The sequence below is a fragment of the Salmo salar genome, chromosome 17, assembly GCF_965601325.2.
Source record: "Salmo salar chromosome 17, fSalSal1, whole genome shotgun sequence".
In the NCBI taxonomy this organism is placed as follows: domain Eukaryota; kingdom Metazoa; phylum Chordata; class Actinopteri; order Salmoniformes; family Salmonidae; genus Salmo; species Salmo salar.
In genome coordinates, this window is record NC_138307.1 from 49,263,362 (window position 1) to 49,274,818 (window position 11,457).

Sequence of the window (11,457 nt, forward strand, 5' to 3'; positions counted from 1 at the left end):
TTATCAGCATATCGAATGCGCGACCCGGGCTGGCAAAACCCTGGATCATTGTTATTCTAACTTCCACGACGCATATAAAGCCCTCCCCCACCCTCCTTTCGGAAAATCTGACCACGACTCCATTTTGTTGCTCCCAGTCTATAGACAGAAACTAAAACAGGACGCGCCCGTGCTCAGGTCTGTTCAACGCTGGTCCGACCAATCGGATTCCACGCTTCAAGATTGCTTCGATCACGTGGACTGGGATATGTTCCGCATAGTGTCGGACAATAACATCGATGAATACGCTGATTCAGTGAGCGAGTTTATTAGCAAGTGCATCGGTGATGTTGTACCCACAGCGTCTATTAAAACATTCCCCAACCAGAAACCGTGGATTGATGGCAGCATTCGCGCAAAACTGAAAGCGTGAACCACTGCTTTTAATCAGGGCAAGGTGACCGGAAACATGACCGAATACAAACAGTGTAGCTATTCCCTCCGCAAGGCAATCAAACAAGCTAAGCGTCAGTATAGAGACAAAGTAGAGTCGCAATTCAACGGCTCAGACATGAGAGGTATGTGGCAGGGTCTACAGTCAATCACGGACTACAAAAGGAAAACCAGCCCCGTTTGCTTACCGCCCCAATAGGTTCACAGACGACGCAATCGCAATCACACTGCACACTGCCCTAACCCATCTGGACAAGAGGAATACCTATGTAAGAATGCTGTTCATCGACTACAGCTCACCATTTAACACCATAGTACCCTCCAAACTCGTCATAAAGCTCGAGACCCTGGGTCTCGACCCCGCCCTGTGCAACTGGGTCCTGGACTTCCTGACGGGCCGCCCCAGGTAGTGAGGGTAGGTAACAACATCTCCACCCCACTGATCCTCAACACTGGGACCCCACAAGGGTGCGTTCTCAGCCCTCTCCTGTACTCCCTGTACACCCATGACTGTGTGGCCATGCACGCCTCCAACTCAATCATCAAGTTTGCAGACGACACTACAGTGGTAGGCTTGATTACCAACAACGACGAGACGACCTACAGGGAGGAGGTGAGGGCCTTCGGAGTGTGGTGTCAGGAAAATAACCTCACACTCAATGTCAACAACACAAAGGAGATGATTGTGGACTTCAGGAAACAGCAGAGGGAGCAGCCCCCTATCCACATCAACGGGACAGTAGTGGAGAAGGTGGAAAGTTGTAAGTTCATCGGCGTACACATCACGGACAAACTGAAATGGTCCACCTACACAGACAGCAACCTCAGGAGGCTGAAGAATTTCGGCTTGTCACCAAAAATACTCAAACTTTTACAGATGCACAATCGAGCGCATCCTGTCGGGCTATATCACCGCCTGGTACGGCAACTGCTCCACCCACAACCGTAAGGCTCTCCAGAGGGTAGTGAGATCTGCACAACGCATCACCGGGGGCAAATTACCTGCCCTCCAGGACACCTACACCACCTGATGTCACAGGAAGGCCAAAAAGATCATCAAGGACAACAGCCACCCAAGCCACTGCCTGTTCACCTCGCTATCATCCAGAAGGTGAGGTCAGTTAGGTGCATCAAAGCGGGGACCGAGAGACTGAAAAACAGCTTCTTTCTCAAGGCCATCAGACTGTTAAACAGCCATCACTAACATTGAGTGGCTGCTGCCAACATACTGACTCATCTCTAGCCACTGTAATAATGAAAAAATTGATATAATAAATGTATCACTAGCCACTTTAAACAATGCCACTTTATATAATGTTTACATACCCTACATTACTCATCTCATATGTATATACTGTATTCTATACCATCTACTGCATTATGCCTATGCCGTTCGGCCATCGCTCATTCATATATTTTTATGTACATATTCTTATTCATTCCTTAACACTTGTGTGTATAAGGTAGTTGTTGTGAAATTGTTAAGTTAGATTACTTGTTAGATATTGCTGCATGGTCGGAACTAGAAGCACAAGCATTTCGCTACACTCGCATTAACATCTGTGTATGTGACAAATAAAATTGTTATCTCACAAAGAATGCACTTACTGGAGCATCTGCTAAATTACTAAAATATGAAATGTAAATGTTTTACATACAGATCTCATATTACTGTATTAAATTATAATATCATTATATATAAATGTATCATTTGTACACTATAAAAAAATGTAGTTATTTGTTACCTTTGACTGTGTAAAACCTAGCAGTACTACTCTTTTTTTCTGAGTGTAAGGCGAATTGATACCATTTTGCAAAAAAACTCTGAAATTAAACCATCAAGTGATTTTAAACAAATGCATGTATGTCATTGAACAACCCTATGCCATGATTAGATAGTGAGAACACAACATTCTCTATAAACAATAAAAGCTAATTTACCAACATCTCTGAAAATGGATATATAGCGTTTTCAGAATGAATCTCTTCAATTGTACAGATAAGTTCCTCTATACCTGAAGACATGTTGATTTCACTGTCCTTGAACACTTCCAGATACCAGAACAAATTGTCTCTGTAGATTTGGTGTTGATTTACAAAGTGTACATACAAATGTAAAAACAGGTAAGTATTGTAGGTGTTGCGCCAAGACCGGAACTGAATACCAAACCACCTTGCTTATCCAGAGCTATACTATTTTGTAGTAGACAGGTAGTGGAAGGGAGTCCCTAAACCCTGTCGTGGCTGACTGCATGGCCCCGTCCTCCCTCTGCATTCCTCCCTGTCCCCACCCCCCAGATCTGCAGCCAGTCTCACAGATGGTGCAGGGAGATTGCATTAGCAGATACTTGTCTGTTATTCTTTCCTAATAATCTATCCCATAACCAGCCCTACACAGCCAGACAGGGTTGTGCGTCTGAGTCCACACACGGGGCCTGGCTCTCCTTAAACTACCTCAGGTGGAGGTTACTGAACTAAGCCCAACCACACAGAGGTTTCATGTCGGCCTAAACACACACTCACTCTGTATACACACAGGTTCACACACATGTAAAGTAGCGTTTACCTCATAAATGTACACTAAAATCGACCCCCAGAATTGAGACAGACATGTCATGCGCACCCACACAAACACGCACACGCATGCACACACACAATTGAATCACCTTTTTTCCGCTAAAGACCCTTGCTACTGTACTTCAATCAGACCTAATACCTCAGACGGGTTTACCTTAAAACAGAGCAAATAAATCCATCTCACAGACAGACACGCTGAAGTCAGGCATGGTCTTAACAAACCTGAAGATGTTTTTTCCCCAAAAGCACCACCAGGCTTTAATACAAATACTTTTCAGCTCAGAATGAGGAATGATGCCAATTTCTATAAAGTTTTCATGAATACAAATGGTCCCTCTAAACCACTCTAACTCATAACACTAATTTCCATTTCTGCCATAGGTCATTTACTAGTGCTATATCACTGCCTCGCTCCTGCCCCGCAATTCGCATCGGATGCTTTTCATATTAACAGTGTAAGTGCACTTGAGGGACTCGTCTTCGTATCAGAATCCGCCAACGCCGCGCAATCACCATTTAGCTGCAAGACACATCGTAATTCGTCTGTCATGTAGATCGAATATCACATTTTCTGCTTGAATTAACTATGTATCTTACCCACTACACTGAGTGAACAAAACATTAGGAACAGTTTCCTAATATTGAGTTGCACCCCCCTTTTGCCCTCAGAACAGCCTCAATTCGTTGGGGCATGGACTCTACAAGGTGTCGGAAGCTTTCCACAAGGATGCTGGGCCATTTTGACTCCATTGCTTCCCACAGTTGTGTCAAGTTGGCTGGATGTCTTTGGGTGGTGGACCATTCCTGGTCACATGGGAAACTGTTGTTGAACACCCAGTAGCTTTGCAGTTCTTGGCACAGTCAAACCATTGCGCCTGGCACCTGCTTGCATACCCTGTTCAAAGGCATTTACATCTTGTCTTTCCCATTCACCTTCTGAATGGTGCACATACAGAATCTATTGTCTGAAGGCTTACAAATCCTTGTTTAACCTCCCCTTCATCTACAGTGCCTTCAGAAAGTATTCAGACCCCTTGACTTTTTCCACATTTTGTTACGTTGCAACCTTATTCTGAAATGGATTAAATAAATCTGCACACAATACCCCATAATGAAAAGCGAAAATGGGTTTTTAGATTTTTTTGCAACTGTATATAAAAAAACCCAGATACCTTATTTAAATAAGTATTCAGACCCTTTGATATGAGACTCGAAATTGAGCTCAGGTGCTTCCTGTTTCAATTGATCATCTTTGAGATTTCTACATGACATCCCGCTTGGAGTTTGCCAAAAGGCACCTAAAGACACTGACCATGAGAAACAAGATTCTCTGTTCTGATGAAACAAAGATTGAACTCTTTGGCGTGAATGCCAAGCGTCACGTTTGGAGGAATCCTGGCACTATCCCTACGGTGAATCATGGTGGTGGCAGCATCATGCTGTGGGGATGTTTTTCAGCGGCAGGGACTGGGAGACTAGTCAGGATCGAGGCAAAGATGAACGGAGCAAAGTACAGAGATCCTTGATGAGAACCTGCTCCAGAGTGCTCAGGACCACAGACTGGGGCAAAGGTTCACCTTCCAACAGGACAACAATCCTAAGCACACAGCCAAGATAATGCAGGAGTGGCGTCGGGACAAGTCTCTGAATGTCATTGAGTGGCCCAGCCAGAGCCCAGACTTGAACCCAATCAAACATCTCTGGAGAGACCTGAAAATAGCTGTGCAGAAACGCTCCCCATCCAACCTGACAGAGCTTGAGAGGGTCTGCAGAGAAGGGTGGGAGAAACTCCCCAAATACAGGTGTGCCGAGCTTGTAGCTTCATACCCAAGAAGACTCGATGTCAAAGGTGCTTCAACAAAGTACTGAGGAAAGGGTCTGAATACTTATGTAAATATATTTCTGTTTTGTATTTTTTTAATAAATTATAAAAAATTATGAGGAATGATGAGGGGGGAAAAAATCCATACATTTTAGAACAAGTCTGTAACCTAACTAAATGTGGCAAAAGTCAAGGGGTCTGAATACTTTCCGAATGGACTGTATACTGATTTGAAAGAGCAGGTGTTTCTAATGTTTCGTACACTCAGTGCATGTCTTATGTTGTCTAGCCATGGTAGGGGGTGTATTCACCATTTCTCTGACCCTTGGTGCTCCTTAGGAGCTCTGCATGCATTCCTCACTGGACCGTGGCCAGAGCAGTGGTCTTTACTGGCAGGCTTGACTGCATGACTGCGCCACCGCCCATCATGGTCCTGAGCACGATCCCAGACCCAGCTGGTGGCGCTGGGTCTGGGATCGTGACTGTGACTGCTAGCTACAGTACAACCGCTCCCCTAGCTGCTCAGAATAGTTCAAGTGGTCCATAACATGTTCCTCTCCCAAATGCATATTTTACTGGAATCATTCTCTCTTTCTCTGTCCCTCACTTCGTTATTTTTCTTTGTAGTTATTAAAGACATGCTCCGGTACTTTGGCGACTTAGAAAGTTTTTTTTAAACGTCCTGCTTTGGATGTGTCAATGTGATAATCTATGAGCAGATTGAATGCCTTACCTAAATTAGCCACGAAAACCCAAGTTTGAAAGCGACTGTTTTCTTGAAGCTGTGCTGCAATATTTTCTTTACATTTCCCCCCCACAAGTTCTAGCCAATGAGCTTCAGCCCCTCACATTTGAGTGACAGCTAGCAAGAGACCTGCCCAGCGTTATCCAATGAAGTTGTAGGGTGGGCGCAACGGCTCAGTGGACACAGCAGAGAGAGAGAGAGAGAGAGAGAGAGAGAGAGAGAGAGAGAGAGAGAGAGAGAGAGAGAGAGAGAGAGAGAGAGAGAGAGAGAGAGAGAGAGAGAGAGAGAGAGAGAGAGGAGAGAGAGAGAGAGAGAGAGAGAGAGAGAGAGAGAGAGGAGAGAGAGAGAGAGAGAGAGAGCAATGATGTGGTGCACGTATCGGTAATTACGTATGTGACACAGTACACCATTTTTGGGTACCACTTTTGGTTTGTGAGTGCTACTTTCAGAACTACTGGCTAAAAAGTATACAAAAGTAATGGAGCGTCTCTTTAATTTGAACATAATGAAATGTATTATCATGTCTCTCTGTTTTTCCTTTCTTTTTATTACTCCTCTCTCTCCCCACCCTTTCCCATCCTTCTCAGTCCATCCACAAATTACAATTCTAAATGCAATCACGTGTTAACTGTTTTTTTTGATGGCTGCGATTAAAAAGAGCTATTTTTATTTCTCAATCTGAACTCCCATCCGCCATTCGAGTGCATAGGCGAAAGTCAACGGTAGGCAGGCTATCAGCGCAACACTAACCACTTTACATTGTGAGTTTGAGGCAGTATAATTGTTTGAAACCAGAATGTTTTACTTTACTTCGAATAATGAGGAATGTCTGTCTTACTTTGCTTCAAAGAAGCCTTGCCAAAATACAACCATTGAAATGTGGAGGAAATTGCAAGACTCTTTCTCACTTTATCTCACTCTCCCTTTCCCATCATTCTCCATCCATTCTTCAAAGCTGGGCTTGGGGTGTTCACTTTCTGTAGGTACGCTCTCTCTCTCTCTCTCTCTCTCTCTCTCTCTCTCTCTCTCTTGGTTTCTCTTTCACTCACTCTCCCTTCCCATCATTCATCAAAGCTGGTCTGGTCTTGGTGTGTGGTGATAGCTGTCCCTTAGGTACGCTCTCTGTAGACCAAACGGGTGCGCAATGACACAATGTCCTCTTGTTCTGAGCAATGCGCAGCAGTCAACACGTGTAACCTTTGTGGAACACTTTGTGAGGTTGCACCGTATTACCCTTATCAACCTGAGTCAGACAGATTGGATGGAGATTACTCTACCAGCAGACCTTTGAGGCTGGCAAGAGGGTATTACAAGGATAAATGTACATGCATTGCAATTCAGAATAGATCTCCCAGAGGAGTCAATGAAAAGGTCAAAGATGTGGAAGATAAATTTACTTAGAGAATAGAATGGCAGGTGATTGTCGTGTTTGACTGGTTGTCTCCCTCCCCTGACATGCTTCAAGGTCTGATGAAAACAGCCATAGCCACAAATGTGATTGTTTATCACGATGATAATATCCTACATCCTTGCCCCAGTAGCACACACGGGGACAATCTGCTCCCCGATTCAACACAGAAACGGCATCTACACTGAAAACCCAATTACGGAAGTAAGGGGTAAAGCCAAGTTCATTAATGCAAATGTTCCAATAAATCCTGTCCCACAGTTTGCTGCAATTTAAGGCAGTTGCCATGGTTACCATCAAAGCCAACTGAACTCTAACAAACTCTGAACATGCACTAGCAAGACGCCCAGTAGTAGTGACAATGGCATGGACTCATGTGCGCTGCTTTGCCTTCTTAACAACACTATCAACAAGGCAAGTCCTACAGGCCCTAGACTACTGTTCAGTAGTGTGGTCAGGTGCAACAAAGAGGGACTTTGCAGTTGGCTCAGAACAGGGCAGCACGGCTGTACTTAAAAGTACACGGAGAGCTAACATTAATGACATGCATGTCAATCTCTCATGGCTCAAAGTGGATTTACTTCATCACTACTTGTTTTTGTAAGAGGTGTTGACAAGCTGAATGTACCGAGGTGTCTGTTTAAAATACTTGCACACAGCTCGGACACCCATGCATACCCCACAAGACATGCCACCAGAGGTCTCTTCACAGTCCCCAAGTCCAGAACAGACTATGGGAGGTGCACAGAACTACATACAGTATAGCCATGACTACATGGAACTCTATTCCACATCAGGTAACTGATGAAAACGGTAGAATCAGATAAAAAAAACAGGTAAAAATATACCTTATGGAACAGCGGGGACTGTGAAGAGACACACACAAAGGTACAGACACATGCATACGCATACATTGTGATTTTGTTGGTGGTATTAAACATTTTGTATTGTAGATATGTAGTGATGTAATAATGTTAAATGATGTACTGTTTCATATTTTGTTTTATATGTAATGTAAGTTCTTTAATATGTTTGCACCCCAGGAAGAGTGCTAATGGGGATCCCTAATAAATACAAGGTGTGTGTGTGTGTGTGTGTGTGTGTGTGTGTGTGTGTGTGTGTGTGTGTGTGTGTGTGTGTGTGTGTGTGTGTGTGGAACCCAATTCCATTTGGCTATTACAAAGCAGAACCTTCAATTCTACATAAATACAGGACATCCCTACCTCACATCTCGGCATCATCATCTCCGTCCCCATTAAGCATCCCTTTTATTGCAACACTGATGAACAATTTAAATGGTGCATTAGCATATTGGCAGTGAAGCGATCACCATTGGGCCTGAGCGATTGGGATTGTAAAGCACAAAATACATTTAACACACAGCTTTGACGTGATCCACAACCCACAGGGAGCATTACTCGGGCAGAAGGACTCCGATTTAGGAAACTGATAACAAAGTTAATGGCTGGAATAAGCGTGTTAATGCTGTAGCTTTATAGGGCAATGCTGCTATTAGCTGTAGCCTGGCTAAAAACAGTCACATCATCACAACTTGCACTTCTATGTTAATGATGAGCAGTAAATAAGTTGTACAGATAGGTGTATGCAGCATACGCCTGTGGCTGCTCACATAAGCCGTTATTGATGCTTTATAGTTCTTGTACACTCTTGTGAAGTTATATCAAAACAACAAACCTGGTGCGTCAGGTACCAGTGCATGTGATGTGGGCACTTCGACGTGGTATGAGCGAGGTTTGTATCAGTCTGTCCCTCAATAAACCGATGCAGAAATAGATCGGCCCTTGGTCCAGTGCCACTGCTGTAGCTGAGCAGTGTGCAGTGAGCCCTTGGTCGTTTGCCACCTAGGCTGAGCAGTGAGCACAACAACACTTTTAAAGAGAGCAGCTGTAGCCTTCGTGTCGCCGTGACCACGACAGCTCTCACTGAGTCCTGAGTTGTGCCTCAGGTCGGCTGTCTTACATAAGCAACACTTCCATGGCTCCAAGTGTGTGCATGTGACTGTGTGCATGTGACTGTGTGTGACTGTGTGTGTGTGTGTGTGTGTGTGTGTGCGTGCGCGTGTGTGCGCGTGCGTGCGCGCGTGTGTGCGCGTGTGTGTGTGTGTTTGAGCGAGAGAGTGTGAGTCTGGCTACTGTCTCAGTCCACAAGCTGCACCAGATGGCTGCTCTCCAGCCCAGAGGTGTGTGTGTGTGTGTGTGTGTGTGTGTGTGTGTGTGTGTGTGTGTGTGTGTGTGTGTGTGTGTGTGTGTGTGTGTGTGTGTGTGTGTGTGTGTGTGAGAGAGAGGGTGAATGATAGTATTGGAGACAATATGGTTACAGCGCGTGTGGCTCAGTTGGTAGAGCATGGTGCTTGCAATGCCAGGGTTGTGGGTTCAATTCCCATGGGGAAAAAGTATAAAAATGTATGCACTCATAAATGACAAAAAATGTAATACACCAATCTCAACTCAATCAACACCTAGTACCTTTGCCAGAGGTTTCTAGACATTGATTCTTGAAAATGGCTTAAGTCTATTGGAAATAACTTTCAACAGCTCATGGACTTGTCAGGCTGAAGCAATGAATTTAGCCGAATGCATCAAAATGGTTCCATTCACCAAACTGTAAATTACAATCAGAGCATTCAGAACAGTTAACAGCCATTTGAAAGAGAACTTAATTTACATCCCTCAGCCCAGCCAGCACAGATCCATCCAAGATAGCCAACCTACCCGAATCTAAGCTGAATGAACCTTTGGGGGGGACATATTGCTGCATACCTGCCTTCAGTTAAAGAGTGGAATTTTCTCCCTCTTTATCTTAATCATAGCAAGATGTGATACAATCCTCCCGGGTCCCTGATGGGTTACTTGGCCCTGTTCCCAGAACAGTTTGTAATGAGAGGGATTAGGCTGCGTTAATTGGATAGATGGTCCAAAAAGATTAGCTTCTCTGACTCTGACCAGCGTTCCTTTGTTCGCCCTCCTCCTATGGCCTTTGAATAATGGAGCTTTTTTCCTCCTTGTAAATAGTGAGCTGCCTGTAATCTTAACGTGTTAATGCGGTGACAGATACTATCGGTCTGGGCCCTGAGCAGTTACAGCTGCTGTGTTGGACTTTGGAAAGGCTCTACGATGGCTACTGTCGTTGTAGTTCGACTGCTTGAAGTCTGGAACTTGAGTGACAAAGTCAGTAATGAAATACAGTATGCATGCACCAATCTTTGTAATTTAATATATATGCTAAAGATAAATTCGTAACAAATATCCAGGTCTCTAAAATGCCCTACTGACAACAGTTCGGCTGTCTTCACAGTGTAATGCGGTGTCATCAGCAGTCCATGAGGCACACGCCACTGGACACAGACGTCAATTTAACATCTATTCCACGTAGGTTCAACGTAATTTTATTGAAATGACGTGTAAATGTTAATTCAACTAGTGTGTGCCCAGTGGTACAGATGTTTTCTTCCCGTTTGTATCAATGTTTTGTTAATCGGCGAAGCAGATAATGTGAAAGTCAGGATGGTAGAATGTGCCCTTACTTTTACTTTACCTTTGTCATCAGCAAAGAAGAATGTTGTTGGTTTCCGTTATCTCATGTCCCACTTTGTTTTGTCTTTCTCCAGATCCTTCAAGCCAGACTTTGTCCTGATTCGCCAGCATGCCTACAGCATGACTCCGGGCGAAGACTTCAGGAGCCTGGTGATTGGCCTTCAATACGGGGGAGTCGCCAGCATCAACTCCCTGCTCTCCATCTACAACTTTTGCAGCAAACCCTGGGTGGTGCGTGATCCACAACCTGCCTCCTTACCTCCTTTCCTCCCTCCATCACCCCCCATCTTACCCCACATAAAGAGGCCCTTAGCGGCCGCCGCAGACTGATTTATTTGGGCTATTAAAAGGAGCCATAACACCTGTTTCTGAAACAGCCAGACCAGGGGCCTCCAGTAAGACCCGTTATTATTCACCCTGTTTTAACAGCAGAGAGGTGTCCAGGCAAGGTGCGCTGGAGCTGGAGCCGGGCCAAGTTACATTTGTACCATGGCTACAGTCTTTAGAACCCAGACAAAACATGTTGGCGGTAGTAGACAAAACATACCAGAACTTACCTTGAAGAACTTACCTCACAATTTCTGGATGTTTTAAAGGTCAACGTTTCTACCTTAAAACATTTTTAATGGATAGGGCTGCATTCAGCTTTCAAGGTGTCAGTTATTTTTCTTCTCCAGATAACTACAGATGTAGTATAAGACACTTTCTATCCTGCCTTCTATATACAGTAACTACTATAGAATAGTGTCTTGTGTTTTGTTTCTGCTTGCAGTTTTCCCACATGATTAAGCTCTACCACTCCCTGGGCCCAGAGAAGTTCCCACTGAACGAACAGACCTTCTACCCCAACCACACACAGATGGTGAGCACCTTCCTGACACACTGTTTGTTTATAATGTGTGTTCCTCTTTACTGCGTT

The 11,457-nt window shown here is 44.4% G+C and overlaps 1 protein-coding gene across 1 annotated transcript in view; it reads left to right on the forward strand.

Annotated features, from left to right (window-relative positions):
- Window positions 1-11,457, forward strand: part of LOC106576044 (synapsin-3) — a 151,880-nt gene that overhangs the window by 76,693 nt on the left and 63,730 nt on the right. Inside the window, exons 5-6 of the mRNA XM_045699696.2 lie at window positions 10,613-10,769; window positions 11,311-11,400. Coding sequence (XP_045555652.2) covers window positions 10,613-10,769; window positions 11,311-11,400 — 247 coding nt within the window. The remainder of the gene's footprint in view (window positions 1-10,612; window positions 10,770-11,310; window positions 11,401-11,457) is intronic.